Source organism: Marasmius oreades, chromosome 11, assembly GCF_018924745.1.
Source record: "Marasmius oreades isolate 03SP1 chromosome 11, whole genome shotgun sequence".
Lineage (NCBI taxonomy): Eukaryota > Fungi > Basidiomycota > Agaricomycetes > Agaricales > Marasmiaceae > Marasmius > Marasmius oreades.
In genome coordinates, this window is record NC_057333.1 from 2360130 (window position 1) to 2387973 (window position 27844).

The following is a 27844-nucleotide window of genomic DNA, read 5'->3' on the forward strand; positions in this document are numbered from 1 at the left end:
TCCGGCAGACTTGCCAGACCTTGCAATCTAAGTACTCGCTGTCAGTTCGTGCCGAGCCGTTCAGTGTCTCTGGAAAGTCCGCCGGATCAGGATCGAGGTAACCACCAGCATCAGCCAATCAGGGGATGCCTATCCACTAGATGGTGCGCAGGTGGCTTTCCAGAGTCCAGACAGCTCAGCCTCTGTAGACTTCCAGGTAGTTCGACCGCGCTTAGCTGATGCCAACCCAGCATCTTGACTCCATGGCAAGTGTCACATTTGGTCATGTGCCCCAACCGAATTTAGAAACAAATAGGCATCGAGGTAACTCTAAACTCGGTTGTCGTGGTATCCATCATGTTCTCTCAGGACTTCCAACAGCAACATCCGATATTCAAAAGCCAATTTACTCGACCCCGAGACATCCGAAGGTACACCGATCGCTGTCAAATCGCTGGTACTCTTTGAAAAACCCGAAATTCCCATATGCTTCAACCGGTACCGTAACTTTGACCGTTTACAACGTTCGTGGAACGTGCGTCTGCACTCCAGTCGGGCTAACGCTTTAGCAGTCCGGATGGCAGACTTTCTCGAATACTATCTCACGGTACGGGTCATCACCACATGCATATCATGATGATGATAAACAAAACACATGTTGAATTGTCAAGACGTTATCCTATGAACATGCGCATTCTACACCTCTCCCAGTATCTACATGATACGCCCCGAAGATGTTGACATCGACTTGTCTAAAGCTCTCGATGAACGAGGTTGTGTATACATAGCAAGCATGGACAATGAGCAGAGAGCTGGAACGGTGGTAGTCAAGATTCTATCGCACAATGTTACTCCTCAGGTGAGTTCTTAAGAAGCCCTTGGCGATGCGATTGTTTACCTTCTTCTTCCGCCTCATTGAAGCTTCTCTATAAACACCATAGAACCTGGCTTTCCTTGGACCACCCAAACGTATTGAAAATCATTGGCCTCTCCGACCAATATGCAGACCCTCTTTTCGTGGTATCGGAACACCACCGATCTGGAAATGTCGTTCGTTATCTCTCTGCGAACCCTCTCTCAGATCGTCGCCAGCTCGTAAGTTTCTCAGTTGATCTCAAGGTTGCCCCCAAGCTCTCAACTTGTTCTTGTTTCTAGGCTGGAGATATTGCTTCTGGGATGCGGTATTTGCACCAGGTAGTTATTACCATTCACGGAGCCGCAAAACACACGTTCAAGCTGATGATAACCCATGGTTCTGATCTATAGTGTGGCATCCTTCACGGCAATCTCAAACCTTCGAATATATTGGTCGCAGATGACGGCCGAGCTTGTGTAGCCGACTACGAAATGAACGAAATTCAATCTAGCCGAAGCCAAGGATCACATCGATACTACAGTCCTGAAGCGTGGAACAAGGTACAGTGATAACAATCTTATGTATTTCAGCGGAACCGAACCAAACAGCCATTTTCAATAGACAATATCACGACCGTCTGATGTTTACGCTTTCGCTATGTGTGCGTACGAGGTGAGCGTCGCTTTCTAAGCCTAACCTCTTCTATCCACACTTAACGATTTCGTTCTTCGTCAGGTGTTTACCTCGGTGCAGCCATGGGGAGATCTGCCCGGGAGAGATGTGTATCGTTTGGTGGTAGTTGATCATGTTCGACCAAGACGGCCGGATCGTTCGCAGTCCTTGTTCTCGGGACTTACAGATAGAATATGGAGCATTATAGAAGAGTCGTGGAATCCAGAAGCGAGATTTAGACCTACGTTCGATATCATCGTCAAGATGTGGCCAAATGGCTCACCGGGGGAAGAGCTCAGGTTGGAAAGTGAGTTAACACACTTATTACTTCCTTCGACCGAGCCTCTGAACATCTATAGGAGCCCCATTGCGCCTCGACAGCATATCACTTGTCAACCGTCCTATGCCTCCTACTCGAGAAAGCTTTTCGTCACCACCAGCGTACCGGCGCACCAACATCAATCCAAATCCCTTATTAATGACATCGCCCTCGACGACTTTGACACCGTCCAACCCCGGTCTCCGAATTCGTCCATTACCGTCGTTACCTGCAGAAAGTGGGAGAAACAACGTTGTTGGTGCTGACGCTAGCACACCCTCTACGGGGACTCTGTCCGAGAATACTACACCGACAACTGTCACCCATTCGACACCTACGACGACCGATTCTTCCGCATCATCATGGGCAGTACTTTCTCCCCTTCGAAGGGATCCGCTGAAGGATTCGTCTTCCCCGCTTTCGGAAGCACATATATCCACTGGTAGCAGTCGAGTCAGAGGTTAGAGGTTTTGGTTTTTCTATCCCAAGCCCCGGGCCGACCTTTCAACTAAACACTCTTTTCCCAGAGGTACCTCCACACCCCGAAATGCCCTACGACACATATCCACTCAGACGAACATTGAGCTCGAGGGCGTCGAGGAGCTCTATTCGTGACCCTCATCCGGCGGAGGTAGATAACAGCTTCGGCGTGTTCAGATCATCGAGTGCAGGACCCACTCAACGACATACAAGTCGTGACTCCGCTGGAACTCCGAGCCTAGTACAGGAGCGTCCTAGATGGAGATCAATATCTACCATGACCAATTTCAGTCAAGCCACAACTGAATCAGGAGCCAATAGTCATACTAGTAAGCTTGCTCTTTTTCTCTGGGTTTTGAGCTCTCAAACTCATGAAAACCCCCTTCCATACCTGGCCCCGGCCTTCAGCTCGTGCCCCAAACACTTACACTGTATACGCCAACGCAGGACCCGTCATTCTCGCAGGTGCTCTACATGCCGTAGTCCAAGAGAGAGACCAAGGACGGATCGACGAGTATCTTATAAAGATCTACCGCTCAGCAACATCAGGAGGATCCGACACGGACAGTGTGATATCCAAATTCGTCGCAGCCGGAACGATACCGATCATCGTATCCCTGCTCCGCAAAACTCGATTGGAGACTCCAAGTTATCAAGAGGAAGCTTTCATACCGATTTTGACAGGTTTAGGAGCACTTGCGTATGTCTCATTAATCCCTCCAACTACTATTTCGCCCGTTACTCATTGGCAGAGAAACCACACAGCTACGACCCCACAGGCTCTTCCATCCTCCACCGCCTAAACGCATACCCAACTCTCATGGAACTCTTCCTCTCTCCCACAGAATCCATATCCGTCCTCTCCGCTTGGTGTCTAACACGAGCATGCATGCGAAACAAGAAAGTTTCCGCCACGCTCTGTAAACGCGGATTACCAAAGTTGTTCCTCAAATATGGATTAGGAAAGCGATATAAGCATAAACGACATTCGGGGATCGTTGCGCGATATGCAGCGTGGTGTTTGGGGAATCTTATCCATTGTGATGAGATTTGTGAGATGTATTTTACTAGTCCGGAGGTTTTATCGCGGGTTGTTGAGTACCTTCGCCGGACTACTACTACGTCTTCCTCTGTACTATCTCCTCCTCCTCATCCTCCTCATCCTCCTCATCGTGCGGATAGCTCGTACAATGCGAACGGAATTCCAGTGGGAGATACATGTTCGGCTCTATTCCTGATATCTCGAATCTCCCGATCCCTTCAAATCTCCAAACAGCTCACGAGTTCGACGTTGAAAGTCGGAGACGGAGGAGGAGGGGAAGGAAGAGGAGGGTGTATCTCCTACATCTCTTACCTCCTGGCCACATCGCGCCATCCAGAGATCCTCAAATGGTCCGCTCGAGCCGTTGGTTGTCTTTTGCGGCCGAACAGTGGGGGGATCGCAAACGAGCTTCTCAAAGGTGGTGTAGCAACTGGCCTTGTGAGACTTCCTAGGGTGTTATCACCTGGTGAACTTGAGGCGTTGGATTCGTTTGCATTCGCAATTCAGAGGTTTAGCTATTCCGAGCGGGGTGGTGGAGGAGGAGGTGGGAGTGGTTATAGTGGGGGGGCGAAGAGAGCGTTGGTTGATGCTGGGATTATCAGTTCGATGTTATCTGCGCTTCGGATGACGGTTGAGCAGAGGCCACATGATCGCGGTGGTGGTGGCGGTGGTGGCGGCCGAGGTTATGCTCCAATTCAAATCCAACTCGCGATGGCCGTCAGCTCACTTGGAGATATCGGTAGTGGGGGGAAGAAGATTAGAAAAGAGATCTTAGACGCGGGAGGATTGGCAGTTTTGAAAAGGCTCGCTTGTGTTGCTGGACCTGGGACGGAAGTGGAGAAGGCGTGTAATACCGCTGTGAAGAGCATTTCCGGGAATGTGGTGGTGAGGAATGCGGGTATGTTTATGTTTCGCCCTTCCTTTGTGAGCTCGGGCTGACCCTTGACATCGCTGTAGCTTCCGCCAAAACAAGTTCCAGTCATTCTTGGGTGGGCGGGTGTCCTGACTATCTACCTCCTTGTCCGGTGTCGTTTGACTGAAATAGATCCTCCTCGTGCGCTTCTCCTTATGTACAGTAGTGTAATATCTTCAGAAGAAGGTTAATTGTAACAAACAGACAACAAATGTATAATACTTTACTTACTCAACAAGGACATCCCATCGGGGGTTCGGGCTGAGACCTGAGGATAACCGGTCGTACAGAGATATCTTGAAGATTTTCAAACGACGAAGACGGTTTGGTCACTAAGAGCGATGGAGAAATCTCAGTACAAGTAGAAATACAAGAAGAAAAACCCAAAACTCGCCTAGAGTCCACTGAGAACGCCTTCATGCGAAACACCGTCCCAATGCTTGCCATCCCTCTAATCTTCCACATCGGGCCCTCCATAGACAGTAAACGTTCCCTTCCCTGGGTGCATTCAAACCGCCTCTACTGTTGCTGCTCCTGTCCAGAGTAACAAAGGGGTCCGTTTCCAACAATGCCCTGATCGAAGGAATACGCGTAAGCAAACGCAGTCACTTCCTTCTTTCTTTCTCTCATGCGGCGACGACGACAAATCCGATGGCTCCAAAACGTGCCGGAAAGGAAAGAGGGAGAGGCGACAACTGCTTCCTTCCACGAAGTCGTCCAGGTCTGGTAACGAGTCTAGCTCTGTGCAGGTCGACGTTCTCGATAATTGCGTTGAATCCTAACCAATATTGGTCGTCAGTGATGAAATGGAGGTCTCGAGACCGCTCGATACCCACCAAAAGACGTGTTGACAACGCGACTCATAAGACGCTCGCCATCCCCACCATAATCTCCTCTCAAGAAACCTCCTTGAATCTCCTTCTCCCAAACGGGACATCCCTTCAAAACTAACCCTGACAGGTCTCCCATCCAAAACCATGCTGCACGGCCAAGGTCTGGTAATCTCCCACTTCTCCTTGAGCCTCTCCAATGATTGAGAATATTGGCTACCCGTCGAAAAAACGAAAGATATAGATCAAGCACGAGCGGGTTCATAGTAGACGAGCCATTGAATTCCAACTCGTGAGGGCAAAGTCTGCTCCAATTCGATGTTGTCCAAACCACCGTTGCCGCTGCCGGAATGGGGCCCTCTAGAAAAACGTTCAGACCACGAATAAACCGTGCAGTAGAAAAAAATAATTTAAATCAAGTATACATACTTACCAACACTAGTAGCTATTCGTGCATTCTCGGTTTTTGCATCGAGATGATGAAGGCATGAGAAGGAGCGTAAAGCTTTCAAATGAATGTCGAGGAACGAAGGGGGTCACGTTTAATTAGGTGCGCTCGTACGCCCTTCTCGGTCCTCTCGGCGTGTCGTTCATTACTGTAACATTAATGTGCTGTATCAACAGCAAGAGTAGTGCATACAGGGTACAACATCAAAAATACATTATTCTATAGCAAGTAGACAAACCTGACTAGGAAGAGGAACGTGTATCAGCATAATAATTAAAGGAGTGTAGTAGGTAACGTGCCCAGCAACGGGAGAGGATGAGGATGAATAACGACGGGTATGAATGCCTAAGCATGAAGAGAAAGCGTGTCGAGTACCAGCGACAGGCAGCCGACTGAAGAAGGAACCGGCAGACCAAAGAAGAATATATCGTTACAACGTAGACGCCTTATGCACTACCCGCCCTCCCGGCGCTATCTTCATCTTCGACATATCCACGACAACCCAACCCTGCCTTATCGGGTTCTCATAAGCCTCCGGCAACGGCGGGGACGCTGACGAGGAAGGAGGGGGAATGTGACCAGTAGTAGGGCTCCTCTTAAGCTTCCCAAACACCGAAGGAAGCCTCGCTCTCTTCAAGCCAGTTGGAGAAGCCGTAGCGCTTCGAGATAGATTTCCCGAACGAGGCTGATTTCCGGATGAGGTTCTTCGAACAAGCGGGTGTGGTTGCGGTCGTGGTGGAAGTTGTTGTAGGTGTGACGGAGGCGGAGGCGGCAGACGCTCATACTCAAACCCGTAATGGTTCGCGTTCTGAACACTCTTCACCGCTGTCGGCAACGCCGTAGAACTCGTGAGCTGGAATGGTCCCGAAATCTCGGGACGTTTAAGTGGCGATGCACGGGATGATGATTTCGGTTTCGTATAACCAGCATTGAATATTTGAGGAACCCAGGCGGGATGAAGGTCTCCAGGACGAAGGTAGTCTGAGGTGGAACGGGACGGGTCCATAGTTTTTCCTGCAGTCCAACTCCAGCCTTCACGATCTTCCTCTCCAAAATCGACATTGATGTAGTTGGACGTTGACGTTGTGGTTACGGAAAACCGTGAGGGCTGTTATCAAAGTAAATTACTCTCAGTGAGATACCAAGATCTTTAACAAAAAGAAAACACGCACGAGATGAGGTTCGCAATCCGGATGTCCATTTCCATATTCTTCATCGTCGTCAACGAGACCACCGCCGCCGTATATGGATGTCCCATTGTTACTATTACTCAACAACTGATTGCCTGAAATGGTCGTGAATCCACCGTCTGGATCCCAGATCGCGGCAAATGTCAAGGCAGTCTTCGGAGTGGCGTCTGCGACTTTTTTTGATGGTGGAAGGATAATGCATGCGCTATCTTGAGAGTAAACAGAATCCTACAAGTTAACAGGTGTGTGAGCATTTATCGAGCAGAAAAACTGATTCATACGCACATTATCCGCGCATGAAAGAGGCGGTAGAGACTTTTTGATGGTGGTAAGAGTAGGAGTACTATCGTCGCTGTTCATAGAACCGATGGTGGGTATTGCGGAAGGTGGAGGAACGACAGTAGGTGACGCGTAGTTGAAGTTTGAGATATCCCGGTTGTTTGAACGGTAGTTCTGGAAGAGGCGAAGCTGGGTTTAGCACCAAAGCAAACACGTAGGAGAAAACGAACCTGGCTCCCCCACTTATTCCTAGTGTTCGGTGTAGCGACAGTCAAATTCAAAGCTCGGTGGTCTCGCTTCATTGCTGATGTGTTTTTTTCGCTGTCTTGCCACTGGATATCGGACACGCAAAACGTGTATCAGACTTGCTAGGAGGTCGTCAGTGAGGTTCACTGAACAAACTTGCTTTTGCATACTCACCGAAAGAAAAATCCACTCGTAAAATGCTTCCGAATGTATGCTCCGTGCCTGCAGAGACCCCCAGCAGATGATACGAGATGACAAGCAGAACGAAAGAATGAAAGAACGAAAAGAACAAAGAACGAGATCCTAGGCTCCCAGCACAAAGAAAGATGAAGACCCAAAAAGGTCGTGGTGAAGTCGTGTTGAGTTCATATGGTCTTCCTCTTCCTTTGTACATATACTAATAACTCCGGTAATAATCTAAATAAGTTACAATGGGAAGTCAATGAGCATAAGTAGCTTTTTATCAATAAAAACACACGGCATACCTGTTCCCAAGCGACGACGAATCAAAGCAACAGGCAGGTGATTTCGGCAGTAGTAACGGAAATTACTACGTTCCTGCCTGCCATCAGCCCTGATTTCCCGATGAAAAACATTTGAAAAAAAAGAAAAAAGAGGGTACTGCATATTGCTGAGTATCGAGTTGGAGGAATGACGGTGTCTGATTATGGTAGAAGCTTGAAGAATCTTGAAGATAAAAGAAAAAGTGCGTCGTGTCACTCGACGTGTGACATCGACAATGATCAAGGCCGCGATGTGTCACCGTGCCGCCGCCGCGTGTGGTAATATGAGGGAACCTTACGAATGATATCCTGATTCTTGGATAGAAACAGCCTACTGACTCAGTGCAAGCCCGAAAACCACCGAGGAGTCGAGGCGCACACCTGGAGAACCCCAAACCATGCAGATGTCGTGTGGAGTGAACGAGGACTCAGAACAAACCAAAGGAAAACGGGGGCGTTAGGCATTCAGGCTATCCGAGTCACTGGTTTTCTTCTCTGAGTTCCCAGTTTTGAAAAAAGTATAGATTGCGTTCACGTCATTGTAACATTCATAAATATAGCCAGTTCAGGAACATTCCATTCTTCAACGAAACCCCCCTTATCCTCTGAACGGTCTAGGTCCAGGAACCTTGAGAAAGGAATGACATCACTTCAGCACAAAGATCTAGTTTTGAAAAAAAAAATTTGCATACCGTGTAGGAAGTAGGTATCGGGTAATAGATGTTGACGGTAAGACCAGGATCTAATGGATCATTAGCGTAAACCACAGCATAAAGCAAAAACCAGGGATAAACAACGTACCCGAAGGAGAGAGCCAGCCAGGAATGGAGACTTTGGAGGGGTTGGCGCTGCCTCCACCAGTGATTTTGACCTGAGCACATGAGATGTACCACTGCGGGGCACCAGCGACGTGAAGAGCGATTTGCTCAATTCTAATAGAGAGGTGGTGATATAAACATTCCAGAACGTCGAGAAAGAGCGATGATAAGCACAAACCTGACGAGATACTGTCGAGTGGCGGTGGATGGTACTAATAAGCGCACTGCCCAGGTGGGAGGAAGAACTCAGCTACGTACCTCTCCGGCGGGAACTGTCGAAGGAATAGTCGTCGTGAGTTGGTTGGCGTTGAGATCGGTGAATGTGAAGGGATTGAATGTCGCTCCCCATTCAGCAATCTAAGAAGTTCATGAATGATGTGAAAAAAGAAATAAAGGACTATAATAGAGCGTACCTTGAACCAGTTAGCACCACTTCCGTCCCATGAGGCGGCAGTGCTTCCAGAAGGCACTTTACCGAGGTAGATGGTAGCGGGTCCCTAACATGACCGGTCAGAAGTTTCTTTGCTGAAAAAAAAAATCAATCCTTCGCGAGCTCACCAGGTGATAGAGAGTATTGTCGAGTTTGAACCCAATCGTACTTCCGGCAGCGACGGACACAGTCTCTGTCGCAGGCGTCGGGTTGACGTTGCAAGTAATATCCTTGGACGTCACATCCAGGACAGGACTGTTGCTCAAAGGCATACGGACAGCCCCGGTAGAGGTCGTGCTACCAGCAATTAGTGTATTCCAGATGTCTGTCAAATGGAGCCTTCTTTAGCGAAACGAACGATGAGAAAGGGAAAACCCTTACAGTGAGCCGACGCCGACTGAATCAGCAGAGCAGAAGACAAGAGGGCAGCGGTGAACTTCATGGTGAACGAACAGGCAAATACGCTTGAAGACCATGGAGCATCTCGAGCGAGAATTATATAGGTGAACGGCCGGAAAATGTTCGTTCCTTCACTGGTAAGAGCAAAGTGCTTCAAAAAGTTGATCCGTAAGTCTAAATAATACAAAAGTCAACTAATCATACTCACTTTTCGCTAAAGAGTCGGGTCAAACACAAGGTATCATCGATCACATCCCTCGAAGATTCTACCGCACACTGAACAAGTTAACCATGTGGGCCGTTTCGGTGAATAATCACAATCAAAGAGCGTCATAATATATCAGAGGATTTTCCTCGTCTAGGCTGCCGGAGGCCGAAAATCTTCCTGTTGACATAGTTCCGTGAGAAATTCTGAAATAGCAATCGTAAGGGAGTGAGGATGAGAGCCTAGAGGACATGCATGCATGCAGGAAGAGAGCGAGAAAAACAAAACGCCAACGACTCCGAGTCCCAGACCTATATAAGTCACGCGGCCACGTGATACTGTCTCGGACCGGGAAGCCGGACAGATGGGGAAGGACGTTAGCTTACTGTATGAGAATGTGTAATTCAACTACTGCATTTATAGTCGTAGAATTGAAGCTTACCATCTGATTGAGCTGTGGGTCAAGTCCAAGGGTTAGGTGTGCATGAATGAGAGAGATATAAGGATTTAAACATGCCTTGTCCAAATTAGGCATTAATTCCTTAATTTGGTAAATAAATCATGTGACCACATGCCCACACCGGTATCATATCCTAATAAACCTGCCTTCTGCTCTTACTATTATATGGTTCATTGACACTCCCCAAGCCCTGACAGGTGCCATATTGGTAGTTGAATTTATGTAGAGGTTGCTAGAACTGAATATCTTCATTTTCCCCTTTTTTTTCTGACAATACAATGGCAAAGCCATTGTGAGCAGAGTTCTTAACCAATCAACTTCAAACCTTGGGGGATCTGAACTACACTACTAAAATAGGCATTTCATCATAGTTGGTGATTTTTTAGAATTTTTCTGTCAGACATATACAGGTGGTTACAGTGGTTCATATTTATCTCTATATTTGAGCTCAAGTTCAGGTCTGTATGACCTTCAAAGATAGCTAACCCTACCAAACTGTAGCTCCTAAAATTCCCTATACAACAAGCCCCTATGTGTGCAATTCTGTCAAAAATTGGGTGAGATATGCTCAAGATATGCTGGACAAAACACCAATATATTGGTCACATGTCGCTTTCGCACAGCCACTGTCAGTGCCTGCCGCCCTAATATGTGGGTGTCCGGCTACCCAGTCCAACCGAGGTTTTGGAGGTTGCGCACATAAAAAAATCATAACTTGGGCTCAACACTCCCTAAAATCGAAAAAAATTAGGGACAGCTACTCAAGATGTACAGCATTGAATTGAGTAAAAACAAAGTATAGTAAGTTAAGTATTTCTCGTGGGAAGAACGATATACCAATAAGGTGTCCGGGATCCCGGGCTCCGACAGTAGGTTCCGTTGCGATTTGTTCCCACGTTACACAACTCACAACCCGACCATCCACTCTCACCTCGCACAACGGTATCTGCGAGTACTTCAAATGAACAAATTCTGGTCACTCAAACCATTCATTATAGGCTGTCATGGAACAAACCGAGAAGATATCATATCAGAAACTACCCGAATTACGAGCGGTCTCTGGAAAAGTGGTTGCCCTCGCTTATGGCGAACGACATACCCTCCTGCGCTGTTATTTTAGGGATTCCGTCTGATCCTGAATGGCTTCCGTTGTATGGCATAGCGAAGTCCACCTTGTGATGCCGTGGGTTCTTTACTCTATTCAGGTCAGTGGCTGAATCTCATTCCAGTTCATGTGCTATATTTATATTTCCTTCTAATTGGATGTTGTGCAGTTAGCGGGTGGAGCCAGTGTTTGGAATCACAACGGATGGTCCGAAGTTGAAGGGCTATACATGTATTTTCTGACCCTAATCATACATAACAAAGTATTGGGCGGTGAGGTCGCCGTCTACACATGTAAGTAGAAACACAATCAAGGTTGCAGGCAGATCATCGCCATAATTAATTATCATACTGTCAACAAGCTACATCCAGCAGATCCCAATGGTCTGCACTGTGTTTATCTACCTATCTTGGCACGATCATTGCCACGCCACTAACGTGAACTTCCAACTGGTTTGGTTATTTACATTTACTCGATGAGGAGCGACGTCTTCCAAAACATATGGTACACCATATCGATATCCCTGATCTCTCGGCCAGAAGCTCCGAAACTTCGTTTTATTGAGACGGAAAAGGTATCAGTCAGTAGTAAACGTATTGTTGAAAGCAGGGTGCAAGGCTGTTAGCCTAAGTCGCACAGTGGATGACTTACTTTGTGTGGGACTTGAGATAATAACTTGTTAGAGTTAAGTGATAGGATATTCGTATAGAACAGCCTGTCTTTACATGCTGTTATTACCTAGCTTTTATACTACTTTGTAGGTATAATAATAGGTATGTCGTGCTATGTCGTGCTAAGCACGTCTGTGAGAGTTAGAACTAAAGATAGTATCTAATGAATGTGTCTGAGTAACAAGGTTCTTGTTATCTCTAGAGGTCATATAGCTATTGGTAGATATAAGTAGATGTGAGAGAATGCTCAGTCATCTACTGTGAGGTCTATAAGCTATTGGTAGATAAGGAAACTATCCATGTGAATGATAGTGTAAATATAGTGACAGACGTATGTACATGAGTAACTACTAATGTCTATGGAGTCTTGTGTCTAAGTCTTGTGACTGACACGGTCACATGTTAAACGATAAGTTCAACACTCCCCCTCACTGAATTCATGTGGTATAGAATTAGTGGAAGGTTAATCCAAGTTCTTTATGGCATTTCTCGAACTTGATTCTATCTAGGTTCTTCGTGAGAAGATCTGCAGGATTTTCGGTTGTAGGAGAATAGAAGAGTGTAATCTTCTTTTCGGTGATGCATTCACGAATGTGATGAAAGCGGATGTCCATGTGTTTGGTTCGCTTTTCTTGTACTTCGTTACTGCTTAGGAATAGTGATCCTTGATTATCGCCGATTAGTGGAATTGACTCTAATGGAAATCCTATTTCTCCAAAGAGGTTTTCAATCCATCTAATTTGTCTAGCACAGTCGGATAGTGCCATGTACTCGGCTTCCATAGATGACAATGCAATGGTCTTTTGTTGGTGTGAAACCCAACAGACTGGTGCGTTGGCAAACTTGATCAAATATCCAGTGTGTGATTTTCGATTACTGGGATCTGTTGCCCAATCTGAGTCAGAATAGGCCATGAATCCCATGTTCGACTTTCCATCATATGTGAGTGTATATTTCGAAGTTCCCCTAAGATATTTGAGGATATACTTTGATCGATCAAGATGATCTTGGGATGGATTTGCTCCATGCTGTGATAGTTTGATAACAGCATGTGCAATGTCAGGTCGTGTTCCAAGCATGAGGTAAAGTAGTGATCCTATTACTGATTGGAACTGTGATCGAAGTTTTGGATCTGGAGTATTTGTATTGGTAACTGGTGTGTATCCACCAGGTAATGGTGTGTTTGCTGATTTTGCATTTGTCATATCAAATCTTCGGATTACTTTTTCAAGATAGTCGCATTGATCAAGATAGATCTTTCGATTTTTGCGATCTCTCCTGATTCTCATTCGAAGAAATTCCTTCGGTTCTCCTAAATCTCTGCATTCCCAGACTTTCATAAATTCCTTCTTCTTTCTATTGAGAAGGTCCTTGTCGGATCCCATGAATAGGGCATCGTCGACATAAATGATGGCAATTACTGTTTTGCCGTTTTCTTGGAAGATATATACGCCAGCATCTGAAGTGCATCGTGTGTAGCCCATTTTCATCATTGATTGTGTACACGTATGCCACCAAGTTCGACTGGCTTGCTTCAGACCGTATAATGCTTTGCGTAACTTCCAAACCTTGTCTTTATCCTTGACGAATCCTTCTGGTTGTTCCATAAAGATTTCTTCCTTTAACTCGCCATATAGAAAGGCGGTTTTAACATCGAGCGCTGAGATTTCCCAGTCTTCTAGTGCTGCTAATGCCAGAAGTAGTCGTACGGTTTCAAATCGTACAACTGGTGAAAATAATTCGTCATAATCTATGCCTTGGATTTGTGAAAATCCTTTTGCTACTAATCGCGCTTTGTAGCGTCCATCCGACTTCTTGTCGAATACCCATCTACATTTGATTGGTTTCTTGTGTGTAGGACGGTTTACTATTGAAAACACTTGTCTTTCATTTAGTGATTTCAATTCTTCTCCACAAGCTTTCAGCCATTCTATCTGTTCCTCTTTTGGGCGAAGGTTGAGGATTTCAGAATAAGACCAGTCTTTGACTGTATCAAAATCTGGTTTGATAGCGGATGAAAGAAATGTTTTAATAAATTGTTCTCCCCCTTCCTGAATAAGTCTAGTCAGAAGCTCTTTCTCGGAGCTTCCCTGTTCAGGAATGACAGTTTCTTTCGGTTTTACTTGTATCTTTTCAGGTATTCCTAGTGGATTAACTGTCTTTTGCCAACTTCGCATGCCTTGTTGTTGGTTTTCAAGAGGATCGCCTGTATAGACGTTTCCTTCCTGTATCCTAGGTATGCGAATTCTAGGTTCGACTTCTCTAGGTGGCAAAGGATCTCTCACTTTCTGAGATCTTTTATGAGTACGTGGAGGAGGTTGTGGAGGATAATTCTGTTCATGAGGTTTTTCCTGAGGTTGTTCATCCTTGGGAATATTACATTCAGGATCCGGTATAGGAGCCTCATCGTCAGAGTCATCATTGGGAAGATTCCAAAATTCGTCAAAAGCGTCCTTTTGATTGGAATTTGGATGGTGATCATTGTGATCATGACCGTCGTAAGGGTATTGGGTAAAAGGCGTAGAGTGGATTGGTTTGGAAGATTTGTCTATCTCGATAGATCCAGGTGCTTCTTGCTTGCATTTAGGAAACCATGATTCATCAAAAGTAGCATTGGGGCTAACAACGATAGAGTTGCTAGTAATGCGCATAGAACGATAAGCTTTTGATCCTGGCTCATAGCCAATGAAGATCATTGCTTCTGAGCGTGGTGCTAGTTTGTTTTTGCGTACTTCTTTGTGATTATGAACATAAGCCCCACAACCAAACGTCCTGAAGTATGAAACATCAGGTTGGTTGTTGCTATAAATTTCTACAGGCATTTTCCATGCTCTAGAATGAATCGGAGTTCTGTTGTATACATGAAGAGCTGTTTCAATCGCAAATTGCCACCAACTCTCTGGTGCACAGGCTTGCTGCCGTAGTGCTTCAGATTTGTCTCGCAGCGTTCGATTGAAACATTCTATTTGTCCATTTTGTTCATGTATGTGAGGTGCAGATGACTGGATAGAAATTCCATGTTGTTTGAAGAATGCTTCTGTATTCTTAGAGAAGAATTCTCCCCCTCGATTGAAGCGTAGCTTCTTGACTTTTTGATTGGATAGATTTTCCACTAATGTCTTCCATTCTTTTAACTTTTGGAAAACATCGGATTTGTTTCGTATAGGGAAGACCCATCCTAGTGAGGAAAAGTCATCGATCATTGTCAAGCAATATTTGTTTTGCTGATAAGAGTGGGTTGGAAATTCTAGTACATCTGCATGAACTAATTCTAGTTTTTGAGAGGCACGTTTGTTAGAAGATGGGTATGATTTAGCTGTCATCTTTCCTTTAGCGCAACCTTTACAGATTCCTGTAGTTGGTTCACGAATCGTAGATTCAGTGAAACCTTTGCATGAAGTTTGACACTTGCGCAGTACATTGTAAGATGCGTGTGCAAAACGTTTATGCCAAATAGATGAATCTATGTTTGCAAGAGAAGCCATTATGATTGAAGGTGATTTCTCCTTGGAGAGTATCTTTCCATCAACCCATTTGAGATTATCCGTTCCACTACTGGGATATCCAGTTAGGATTTTAGAATGATCTCGTTTGGATCTGAGAGAAGTTGCTCGATCGTAAGATAAGGTGTAGTACCCTTCTTTTTCGATCTTACCAGTGGATAGGATTCGATATGGACTATGGCATTGGTACATGACTGGAAAAAGTTTTATGACACATTTGTGGCCGCTGGGTTTATGACATTCTATGAATACTGTTCCAAGACCAGTAATAGGCGTGTTAGCTTCATTGCCTGCACTAGTCTGAACTGCGATTGGGCTGCTTAATTCGTGATAGTCAACAAAATCATTGATGTTAGGAGTCATATGATGTGTTGCTCCACTATCTAGTAGCCATTTCTCTTGCTTTTCTTGCTTATCACTCATTGCATTTGTAGAAAACACAAATATATTTTTACATACAGAAACATTGTTACAACCAATTGTAGTTATACAAGAAGTTTGATCAGTGTTATTCTGTAGTGAGTGATTAGCATTAAGCTTTGAATTAAAAGAGAAATCTTGCCAGCATTCATAGTCACGACCATAGGTGTCTTCACCATTGTATTCGTAGTCGTTGTAGTTGTGATAGTCATTGGGGGTCTCGGACTCTTCCATTTGTCGATCTTCGTAGGAAATTCCATCAGAGAAGCGGTGTCTCCTGATGTATCCTTGTGAAGTTTCTCCATGTCTTGTGCAATCCTTCCAGCTATGTCCAATTTGCTTGCATTTGAAGCATATGCGTTGTGGACAGTTCCTGAAGACGTGCTCCGTACTTCCACACTTGTAGCATTTCTTCTGTAGTGGTGAATTGCTGCTGAGCTGTGGTCTGGGGGGGTCGTCCGCCAGTACTCATTCTCGCAGCTTTGGAAATTCGCCTTCTGTTTTCTTCTGCCATTCTCTTTAGGTAGTCTACCCTGCTCTCCTTTTTCCATGGACTTTTACCAGTATCAACTGGTGGCCAGTTGAAGTCTTCAACCATCGGATGAAGTTTTCGACATTTGTTGGCAGGGTGAGTAGGGTTTCGGCAGTGAGAACACCTTTGAGGTGGATTGAGAGGACAGTTAGCATGAGTGTGCTTAATTGATTCGCAGATATAGCAAAATGTCTCGTCTTTGCCTATCTTTAGCTGTTTTCTCTGAGTTTTAATTTTCCTCAGAGCCGATCGATGTCTGTCCTTCTCCAATTGATTCATGCGTCTGACATGTTCATTAAAGTCAGATTCATCGAATCCGGTATTGCATTCCTCATATGCCTCCCTTTTCCTCTTCAAACTGTTGCGTTTGAGCCATTTCTGTCTAACTTCATATCTTCGATTGAATCGTCGCTTGATATGGAACCAATTGTGACTGGTCCAAGGAGTGAGATGTGGATCATCAAGATCAACTTCGTTTGTGATACAATTTACTGGTAAAGCTTTTGCCAGTGTCATGGATCTTCGAATCGACGCTACTTCTTGAGCAGGTGAGAAGAGTTCCATGGAATTGCTTCCTTGGCCTATAGTCATGGATGTCACAAATTTTCCAGCAGTTCTTCTGCAATGATATTCTTTGAGAATTTCTTCTTCTCCAAGATCCAATATGTCGTTTCTGAATCTTTGGACTTTCTCGACCATTGGTTCAACGTAAAAACCATTTTTTATGAATAGAGGGGTCCAAGATAGATCAAGATCTGTCCTTATCACATCATGTTCAGATATGACAGCGGGAAGATACTCTTCCTGAGTTATGACCGGGTCGGGTAAGTCTGGAGGTGGACTGTTGATTGAGAAATCATCAAAGTTGATTTGATTCGGGTTTGTGTCCGTAAGATCCAGCATTGAATCAATTGTTTCATTTTCTGGTAGAGACATTTCTGGCTCATCATCAGATACATAGATGACATCGCATTCTAGATCTGGTGCTTCCTCCATATGGGTATCTTCCTCATTGTCAGAAGTTTCTTCCATATGGACATAAACAGGAGTTGGAGAATTTTCCATTAGGAAGCAAATGGTTGCATTGACATGAACATTGGAAAGTTCTTCTTGGAGGCGAGAACTGATTTGAATCGGAAGAGGTTCAGGAGATGGTTGGACTAATCCTCCTGTTTCAGGAGTATTATTTGGGGTGTCAGAGAGTAGACCAAAAGTGACTCGGTATGGATCATTTCTCTCGTAGTAGGTATCCGAATCGTATTCATCACCTTCCATCCAATCAGAGTAAGCAGATTGTCGTATTCTTTCTGCTTCTTCTTCTTCTAGATTGCGACCAGGCCACATTCTGTTTGGCGTATGTACTTCAAACAGTCCTCCTAGATTTTCAGAAGGAGTTCTTGTAAGACCAAAGTATCGTGGTACACATCTGACTTGGGTAAGCCAGTTGTGATCAATGTTAAAGTCATCGACTTTATTCTTCAGAGGGTTTTGAAGATACCAATCAAGAGCGTTGTACTCTAGATTTTCTTCCACAACCTTTTTCCAGCATTGTGGGAGACGAACTTGAATCAGAGCATTTTCTCTCCATATTGAATTGTTTTTGAAGAGTCGCACGGAATCAGGATAGGTTTCTCTAGCAACCTTGTTCATTGATACGATTTCCAGAGAGATATCCCTGATTAGTCGTCTGATATCATTGGTACTTTGCCATGGGTAAAGATGTGTTGCAGTATGAACCATTAGTGGTGGTTCAATTCGAATGTTTTCGATCTTTGTGTCCTGATCCATCAGGCTTTCAAAGATGAATTGACGTGGTGTCATGTTATCTATCCTGTAGATATTGACATTGTACTCTCGTCGATGAGTATCTGCAGCTTCTGAACTGAGCGATAGGATTATTTTGTAAATCCCTGAGGCGTTTAGTTCCTCGAGTTCTTGAAGCAAACTATTCTTTTTTGCTTCTTCATCAGTGAGGAGAATGTTTTGTAGAATATTGTTTCTAAGATTCTCCCGAAGTTTTTGAAGCATGTTATTGATCACCATTTCTGTTCGTGATGGTTCTCCAAAAGAATTTTGCTGCATAGCTTCGAGTTGTGTATAGTGAAGAGCATTAGGAATGAATACAGGAGATGGTGGAACAGTATGCGGCAATCTGGTATCCAGTTCAACCTGATATTCAGTTTGTGGATTTACATCAGATGCTGTGGAACTAATGGTGCATCGGGCAAGTGGTGGTTGGAAGAAATCCGGATTGTCACCAAATGTTTCCATTAAGTCTTTAAAATCTGGATCGGAAACTGGTTCATGATCAGGAAGTGGTCGTCCAAGATTGTGACTTGTAGACGTTCCTATCATTTGTAGGTCTCGGGTAGTGGTGCTAGGAATATTCGAAGTAGACGTAATTTGTCTTTCTTCTCCATCCCATGTGTAGCCAACACGATTCATGTGTATTTCAACAAATTGTAATTCATCGGCTAGTTGTGAACAATTGATTTTAACAGGAGCAGAATGATTTGCAGAAGAGTTTTTATTTTTCTTTCCTCCCCCTTTCTGCTTTTTGTTATTGTTAAATTGTTTCTTAGAACCCTGACCAGGATTCTGCTGTGGCTGTTTCCCTTTTCCTTTTCCTTTCCAGTTCTTTTTCTGGTTGCTTTGCTGAGCACCAGGGTTATACTGCTGAATCGGATTGAAGTTCCGATTCTTTTGACCATTATTCCACTGTGGTCGAAAGTTTGGATTGAAATGCTTCAGTCCAGTGACTCTCGCAGTATTCGATTGTACCATAGACATCGATTGTTTTTGCATCCACTTGGTGGATACCATTTCAATAATCTTTTGAGTGGTAAATTCCCGCTCAGTAAGATTGTTGATGATAGATATGACGTTCCCGAAGGAAGGAGGTAGCTTGCTGACTATTTGGAAAGCGATAAGCTTATCCTCCAGAGGGTATCCTTTCTCCTGAAGTCTAGCTGCATGGGAAGTGATCTGGGTAATGGCAGGTATTGGATTTACACCATCCTGAATGAAGATATTATTGTATTTAATATATTCTTCATTTGCACTGGCAACCTTATTGGATTGAAATGCCAGCTTCAAAGCGTCGAAGAATTGCATAGCGGTTTTGTCTTTGCCGTATGAAATTCTAATGGCTTTAGAAGTGCGAAGATGTAGGTAACCAAGAGCCTGCTCATTTTTCTCAGACCAAGTGTTGTATGTGGAGACAGATGTGTGATAAGTTGCATGATCGGTAGCAGCAATAGTAGGTGCCGCAGTAGTCAATGCAGTTACACATTTCTGTACTCTACAGTAGTTTGTGAATGTATCAGAAAACTCTTCCCATTTGCGTGCATTTCCATCGAAGATCGGGATGACGGAGATTCCGGCAGTAGAAGGAGTTTCGGCGTTATTAACCATTTGGGTATAGAGAGGATATTGCCTATAATTGGCAACAAGGAAGTCTGATTCTGGATCATTCTTTACAGAGAAGGCTTTGTCAGAACCAGAGACTACTGGAACGTTAAAGCCAGTGGGAGTTTTGACGTAAACACCTGCTTCTTCGGAAGACATTTGCTAGAAGAAATAAGATTGTAAGCAAAAGCTTTAAACAATCTGTCTTTCTCTAGATTATGAGTCCGTTTGGCCACAAACGGTCGTTATCAATTAAGATAACTAATTCCATGTGTCATGTGTCACTTCAGTGATCCGGTCTCAATCCCGGACTCACTATGTATAGTAAAAATCTATATGCCAATAGAAAGCTTTTTGTTTTAAAATTTGTTGATTGATCTGCGTCAGTTACACAAGCTTTCTCACATGAAACCCGCAGGTTCATGCTTAGGCATTGTCCAACGAGCGATCCCAAAACAACAAACTTATAAACTACTAAGCGTTTATATGACTGACAGCATATAGTGGAGGTTTTACTTATTTAAATACGAAAGTGACCGTTGACTATTTTACAAGCTATCTAACTTGGGGTCCGAACGGTTGTCCCAAGTGAATCATCCGTGTAAATGGATGAAACCTTCTCAGTCTGCGTTGCACAAGCGTGCGGGCACGACCAGAGGAGTAAGAAGTGTAAAATGTAGATATAGGGCTTGTACGAAAGTGAAGGCCCATGATGCTAGTATAGAGGGAAAGAGATGAATGAAATAACTCTTGCCTTTATGCCATATCCAATATCCACTGGTGAACTTCTCTATGTCCTGCAAAGGGTCATAGGTCTGTCCGCCATTGACACTGACTAGGAAGTCTGTGGCGTCCGGGGCCCATAACCTGTTGAAAGCAGGGTGCAAGGCTGTTAGCCTAAGTCGCACAGTGGATGACTTACTTTGTGTGGGACTTGAGATAATAACTTGTTAGAGTTAAGTGATAGGATATTCGTATAGAACAGCCTGTCTTTACAGGTTGTTACTACCTAGCTTTTATACTACTTTGTAGATATAATAATAGGTATGTCGTGCTATGTCGTGCTAAGCACGTCTGTGAGAGTTAGAACTAAAGATAGTATCTAATGAATGTGTCTGAGTAACAAGGTTCTTGTTATCTCTAGAGGTCATATAGCTATTGGTAGATATAAGTAGATGTGAGAGAATGCTCAGTCATCTACTGTGAGGTCTATAAGCTATTGGTAGATAAGGAAACTATCCATGTGAATGATAGTGTAAATATAGTGACAGACGTATGTACATGAGTAACTACTAATGTCTATGGAGTCTTGTGTCTAAGTCTTGTGACTGACACGGTCACATGTTAAACGATAAGTTCAACATTACGGGACATAGAGAAGTTCACCAGTGGATATTGGATATGGCATAAAGGCAAGAGTTATTTCATTCATCTCTTTCCCTCTATACTAGCATCATGGGCCTTCACTTTCGTACAAGCCCTATATCTACATTTTACACTTCTTACTCCTCTGGTCGTGCCCGCACGCTTGTGCAACGCAGACTGAGAAGGTTTCATCCATTTACACGGATGATTCACTTGGGACAACCGTTCGGACCCCAAGTTAGATAGCTTGTAAAATAGTCAACGGTCACTTTCGTATTTAAATAAGTAAAACCTCCACTATATGCTGTCAGTCATATAAACGCTTAGTAGTTTATAAGTTTGTTGTTTTGGGATCGCTCGTTGGACAATGCCTAAGCATGAACCTGCGGGTTTCATGTGAGAAAGCTTGTGTAACTGACGCAGATCAATCAACAAATTTTAAAACAAAAAGCTTTCTATTGGCATATAGATTTTTACTATACATAGTGAGTCCGGGATTGAGACCGGATCACTGAAGTGACACATGACACATGGAATTAGTTATCTTAATTGATAACGACCGTTTGTGGCCAAACGGACTCATAATCTAGAGAAAGACAGATTGTTTAAAGCTTTTGCTTACAATCTTATTTCTTCTAGCAAATGTCTTCCGAAGAAGCAGGTGTTTACGTCAAAACTCCCACTGGCTTTAACGTTCCAGTAGTCTCTGGTTCTGACAAAGCCTTCTCTGTAAAGAATGATCCAGAATCAGACTTCCTTGTTGCCAATTATAGGCAATATCCTCTCTATACCCAAATGGTTAATAACGCCGAAACTCCTTCTACTGCCGGAATCTCCGTCATCCCGATCTTCGATGGAAATGCACGCAAATGGGAAGAGTTTTCTGATACATTCACAAACTACTGTAGAGTACAGAAATGTGTAACTGCATTGACTACTGCGGCACCTACTATTGCTGCTACCGATCATGCAACTTATCACACATCTGTCTCCACATACAACACTTGGTCTGAGAAAAATGAGCAGGCTCTTGGTTACCTACATCTTCGCACTTCTAAAGCCATTAGAATTTCATACGGCAAAGACAAAACCGCTATGCAATTCTTCGACGCTTTGAAGCTGGCATTTCAATCCAATAAGGTTGCCAGTGCAAATGAAGAATATATTAAATACAATAATATCTTCATTCAGGATGGTGTAAATCCAATACCTGCCATTACCCAGATCACTTCCCATGCAGCTAGACTTCAGGAGAAAGGATACCCTCTGGAGGATAAGCTTATCGCTTTCCAAATAGTCAGCAAGCTACCTCCTTCCTTCGGGAACGTCATATCTATCATCAACAATCTTACTGAGCGGGAATTTACCACTCAAAAGATTATTGAAATGGTATCCACCAAGTGGATGCAAAAACAATCGATGTCTATGGTACAATCGAATACTGCGAGAGTCACTGGACTGAAGCATTTCAATCCAAACTTTCGACCACAGTGGAATAATGGTCAAAAGAATCGGAACTTCAATCCGATTCAGCAGTATAACCCTGGTGCTCAGCAAAGCAACCAGAAAAAGAACTGGAAAGGAAAAGGAAAAGGGAAACAGCCACAGCAGAATCCTGGTCAGGGTTCTAAGAAACAATTTAACAATAACAAAAAGCAGAAAGGGGGAGGAAAGAAAAATAAAAACTCTTCTGCAAATCATTCTGCTCCTGTTAAAATCAATTGTTCACAACTAGCCGATGAATTACAATTTGTTGAAATACACATGAATCGTGTTGGCTACACATGGGATGGAGAAGAAAGACAAATTACGTCTACTTCGAATATTCCTAGCACCACTACCCGAGACCTACAAATGATAGGAACGTCTACAAGTCACAATCTTGGACGACCACTTCCTGATCATGAACCAGTTTCCGATCCAGATTTTAAAGACTTAATGGAAACATTTGGTGACAATCCGGATTTCTTCCAACCACCACTTGCCCGATGCACCATTAGTTCCACAGCATCTGATGTAAATCCACAAACTGAATATCAGGTTGAACTGGATACCAGATTGCCGCATACTGTTCCACCATCTCCTGTATTCATTCCTAATGCTCTTCACTATACACAACTCGAAGCTATGCAGCAAAATTCTTTTGGAGAACCATCACGAACAGAAATGGTGATCAATAACATGCTTCAAAAACTTCGGGAGAATCTTAGAAACAATATTCTACAAAACATTCTCCTCACTGATGAAGAAGCAAAAAAGAATAGTTTGCTTCAAGAACTCGAGGAACTAAACGCCTCAGGGATTTACAAAATAATCCTATCGCTCAGTTCAGAAGCTGCAGATACTCATCGACGAGAGTACAATGTCAATATCTACAGGATAGATAACATGACACCACGTCAATTCATCTTTGAAAGCCTGATGGATCAGGACACAAAGATCGAAAACATTCGAATTGAACCACCACTAATGGTTCATACTGCAACACATCTTTACCCATGGCAAAGTACCAATGATATCAGACGACTAATCAGGGATATCTCTCTGGAAATCGTATCAATGAACAAGGTTGCTAGAGAAACCTATCCTGATTCCGTGCGACTCTTCAAAAACAATTCAATATGGAGAGAAAATGCTCTGATTCAAGTTCGTCTCCCACAATGCTGGAAAAAGGTTGTGGAAGAAAATCTAGAGTACAACGCTCTTGATTGGTATCTTCAAAACCCTCTGAAGAATAAAGTCGATGACTTTAACATTGATCACAACTGGCTTACCCAAGTCAGATGTGTACCACGATACTTTGGTCTTACAAGAACTCCTTCTGAAAATCTAGGAGGACTGTTTGAAGTACATACGCCAAACAGAATGTGGCCTGGTCGCAATCTAGAAGAAGAAGAAGCAGAAAGAATACGACAATCTGCTTACTCTGATTGGATGGAAGGTGATGAATACGATTCGGATACCTACTACGAGAGAAATGATCCATACCGAGTCACTTTTGGTCTACTCTCTGACACCCCAAATAATACTCCTGAAACAGGAGGATTAGTCCAACCATCTCCTGAACCTCTTCCGATTCAAATCAGTTCTCGCCTCCAAGAAGAACTTTCCAATGTTCATGTCAATGCAACCATTTGCTTCCTAATGGAAAATTCTCCAACTCCTGTTTATGTCCATATGGAAGAAACTTCTGACAATGAGGAAGATACCCATATGGAGGAAGCACCAGATCTAGAATGCGATGTCATCTATGTATCTGATGATGAGCCAGAAATGTCTCTACCAGAAAATGAAACAATTGATTCAATGCTGGATCTTACGGACACAAACCCGAATCAAATCAACTTTGATGATTTCTCAATCAACAGTCCACCTCCAGACTTACCCGACCCGGTCATAACTCAGGAAGAGTATCTTCCCGCTGTCATATCTGAACATGATGTGATAAGGACAGATCTTGATCTATCTTGGACCCCTCTATTCATAAAAAATGGTTTTTACGTTGAACCAATGGTCGAGAAAGTCCAAAGATTCAGAAACGACATATTGGATCTTGGAGAAGAAGAAATTCTCAAAGAATATCATTGCAGAAGAACTGCTGGAAAATTTGTGACATCCATGACTATAGGCCAAGGAAGCAATTCCATGGAACTCTTCTCACCTGCTCAAGAAGTAGCGTCGATTCGAAGATCCATGACACTGGCAAAAGCTTTACCAGTAAATTGTATCACAAACGAAGTTGATCTTGATGATCCACATCTCACTCCTTGGACCAGTCACAATTGGTTCCATATCAAGCGACGATTCAATCGAAGATATGAAGTTAGACAGAAATGGCTCAAACGCAACAGTTTGAAGAGGAAAAGGGAGGCATATGAGGAATGCAATACCGGATTCGATGAATCTGACTTTAATGAACATGTCAGACGCATGAATCAATTGGAGAAGGACAGACATCGATCGGCTCTGAGGAAAATTAAAACTCAGAGAAAACAGCTAAAGATAGGCAAAGACGAGACATTTTGCTATATCTGCGAATCAATTAAGCACACTCATGCTAACTGTCCTCTCAATCCACCTCAAAGGTGTTCTCACTGCCGAAACCCTACTCACCCTGCCAACAAATGTCGAAAACTTCATCCGATGGTTGAAGACTTCAACTGGCCACCAGTTGATACTGGTAAAAGTCCATGGAAAAAGGAGAGCAGGGTAGACTACCTAAAGAGAATGGCAGAAGAAAACAGAAGGCGAATTTCCAAAGCTGCGAGAATGAGTACTGGCGGACGACCCCCCAGACCACAGCTCAGCAGCAATTCACCACTACAGAAGAAATGCTACAAGTGTGGAAGTACGGAGCACGTCTTCAGGAACTGTCCACAACGCATATGCTTCAAATGCAAGCAAATTGGACATAGCTGGAAGGATTGCACAAGACATGGAGAAACTTCACAAGGATACATCAGGAGACACCGCTTCTCTGATGGAATTTCCTACGAAGATCGACAAATGGAAGAGTCCGAGACCCCCAATGACTATCACAACTACAACGACTACGAATACAATGGTGAAGACACCTATGGTCGTGACTATGAATGCTGGCAAGATTTCTCTTTTAATTCAAAGCTTAATGCTAATCACTCACTACAGAATAACACTGATCAAACTTCTTGTATAACTACAATTGGTTGTAACAATGTTTCTGTATGTAAAAATATATTTGTGTTTTCTACAAATGCAATGAGTGATAAGCAAGAAAAGCAAGAGAAATGGCTACTAGATAGTGGAGCAACACATCATATGACTCCTAACATCAATGATTTTGTTGACTATCACGAATTAAGCAGCCCAATCGCAGTTCAGACTAGTGCAGGCAATGAAGCTAACACGCCTATTACTGGTCTTGGAACAGTATTCATAGAATGTCATAAACCCAGCGGCCACAAATGTGTCATAAAACTTTTTCCAGTCATGTACCAATGCCATAGTCCATATCGAATCCTATCCACTGGTAAGATCGAAAAAGAAGGGTACTACACCTTATCTTACGATCGAGCAACTTCTCTCAGATCCAAACGAGATCATTCTAAAATCCTAACTGGATATCCCAGTAGTGGAACGGATAATCTCAAATGGGTTGATGGAAAGATACTCTCCAAGGAGAAATCACCTTCAATCATAATGGCTTCTCTTGCAAACATAGATTCATCTATTTGGCATAAACGTTTTGCACACGCATCTTACAATGTACTGCGCAAGTGTCAAACTTCATGCAAAGGTTTCACTGAATCTACGATTCGTGAACCAACTACAGGAATCTGTAAAGGTTGCGCTAAAGGAAAGATGACAGCTAAATCATACCCATCTTCTAACAAACGTGCCTCTCAAAAACTAGAATTAGTTCATGCAGATGTACTAGAATTTCCAACCCACTCTTATCAGCAAAACAAATATTGCTTGACAATGATCGATGACTTTTCCTCACTAGGATGGGTCTTCCCTATACGAAACAAATCCGATGTTTTCCAAAAGTTAAAAGAATGGAAGACATTAGTGGAAAATCTATCCAATCAAAAAGTCAAGAAGCTACGCTTCAATCGAGGGGGAGAATTCTTCTCTAAGAATACAGAAGCATTCTTCAAACAACATGGAATTTCTATCCAGTCATCTGCACCTCACATACATGAACAAAATGGACAAATAGAATGTTTCAATCGAACGCTGCGAGACAAATCTGAAGCACTACGGCAGCAAGCCTGTGCACCAGAGAGTTGGTGGCAATTTGCGATTGAAACAGCTCTTCATGTATACAACAGAACTCCGATTCATTCTAGAGCATGGAAAATGCCTGTAGAAATTTATAGCAACAACCAACCTGATGTTTCATACTTCAGGACGTTTGGTTGTGGGGCTTATGTTCATAATCACAAAGAAGTACGCAAAAACAAACTAGCACCACGCTCAGAAGCAATGATCTTCATTGGCTATGAGCCAGGATCAAAAGCTTATCGTTCTATGCGCATTACTAGCAACTCTATCGTTGTTAGCCCCAATGCTACTTTTGATGAATCATGGTTTCCTAAATGCAAGCAAGAAGCACCTGGATCTATCGAGATAGACAAATCTTCCAAACCAATCCACTCTACGCCTTTTACCCAATACCCTTACGACGGTCATGATCACAATGATCACCATCCAAATTCCAATCAAAAGGACGCTTTTGACGAATTTTGGAATCTTCCCAATGATGACTCTGACGATGAGGCTCCTATACCGGATCCTGAATGTAATATTCCCAAGGATGAACAACCTCAGGAAAAACCTCATGAACAGAATTATCCTCCACAACCTCCTCCACGTACTCATAAAAGATCTCAGAAAGTGAGAGATCCTTTGCCACCTAGAGAAGTCGAACCTAGAATTCGCATACCTAGGATACAGGAAGGAAACGTCTATACAGGCGATCCTCTTGAAAACCAACAACAAGGCATGCGAAGTTGGCAAAAGACAGTTAATCCACTAGGAATACCTGAAAAGATACAAGTAAAACCGAAAGAAACTGTCATTCCTGAACAGGGAAGCTCCGAGAAAGAGCTTCTGACTAGACTTATTCAGGAAGGGGGAGAACAATTTATTAAAACATTTCTTTCATCCGCTATCAAACCAGATTTTGATACAGTCAAAGACTGGTCTTATTCTGAAATCCTCAACCTTCGCCCAAAAGAGGAACAGATAGAATGGCTGAAAGCTTGTGGAGAAGAATTGAAATCACTA

General features: G+C 43.6%; 4 protein-coding genes across 4 annotated transcripts; 1 reads left to right on the top strand and 3 right to left on the bottom strand.

Annotated features, from left to right (window-relative positions):
* Positions 1-697: 697 nt before the first annotated feature.
* Positions 698-4388, top strand: E1B28_003582 (uncharacterized protein; the record flags this gene model as incomplete). The annotated part of the gene is made up of 11 exons (XM_043160576.1): positions 698-838; positions 901-1074; positions 1135-1173; positions 1246-1395; positions 1457-1507; positions 1571-1814; positions 1867-2286; positions 2354-2635; positions 2715-3006; positions 3072-4246; positions 4306-4388. The coding sequence occupies 11 exons, from the start codon at positions 698-700 to the stop codon at positions 4386-4388; spliced, it is 3051 nt and encodes a 1016-aa protein (XP_043002533.1).
* Positions 4389-4887: 499 nt separating this feature from the next.
* E1B28_003583 (uncharacterized protein) lies at positions 4888-5356 on the bottom strand (the record flags this gene model as incomplete). Its single annotated transcript, XM_043160577.1, has 2 exons — positions 4888-5039; positions 5098-5356. 2 exons carry the CDS (start codon positions 5354-5356, stop codon positions 4888-4890), a joined length of 411 nt encoding a protein of 136 aa, XP_043002534.1.
* A 613-nt stretch (positions 5357-5969) lies between these two features.
* On the bottom strand, positions 5970-7310 carry E1B28_003584 (uncharacterized protein; the record flags this gene model as incomplete). The annotated part of the gene is made up of 4 exons (XM_043160578.1): positions 5970-6647; positions 6712-6957; positions 7015-7182; positions 7239-7310. The coding sequence occupies 4 exons, from the start codon at positions 7308-7310 to the stop codon at positions 5970-5972; spliced, it is 1164 nt and encodes a 387-aa protein (XP_043002535.1).
* A 949-nt stretch (positions 7311-8259) lies between these two features.
* E1B28_003585 (uncharacterized protein) lies at positions 8260-9892 on the bottom strand. The gene is made up of 9 exons (XM_043160579.1): positions 9613-9892; positions 9387-9555; positions 9134-9330; positions 8989-9072; positions 8834-8932; positions 8754-8764; positions 8559-8689; positions 8450-8499; positions 8260-8385 (listed from the first exon to the last, which is right to left on the bottom strand). The coding sequence occupies exons 2-9, from the start codon at positions 9445-9447 to the stop codon at positions 8356-8358; spliced, it is 663 nt and encodes a 220-aa protein (XP_043002536.1). The 5' UTR covers positions 9448-9555; positions 9613-9892; the 3' UTR covers positions 8260-8355.
* Between the last annotated feature and the right edge of the window lie 17952 nt (positions 9893-27844).

Excerpts from the sequence above, each read along its gene's own strand:
- E1B28_003585 (XM_043160579.1), bottom strand. The coding sequence starts at position 9,447 with ATGAAGTTCACCGCTGCCCTCTTGTCTTCTGCTCTGCTGATTCAGTCG. Across the intron at positions 8,500-8,558 it reads TGGCTGGCTCTCTCCTTCGG|ATCCTGGTCTTACCGTCAAC; the intron begins GTACGTTGTTTA and ends ATGATCCATTAG. Across the intron at positions 8,386-8,449 it reads CGATACCTACTTCCTACACG|GTTCCTGGACCTAGACCGTT; the intron begins GTATGCAAATTT and ends TCCTTTCTCAAG.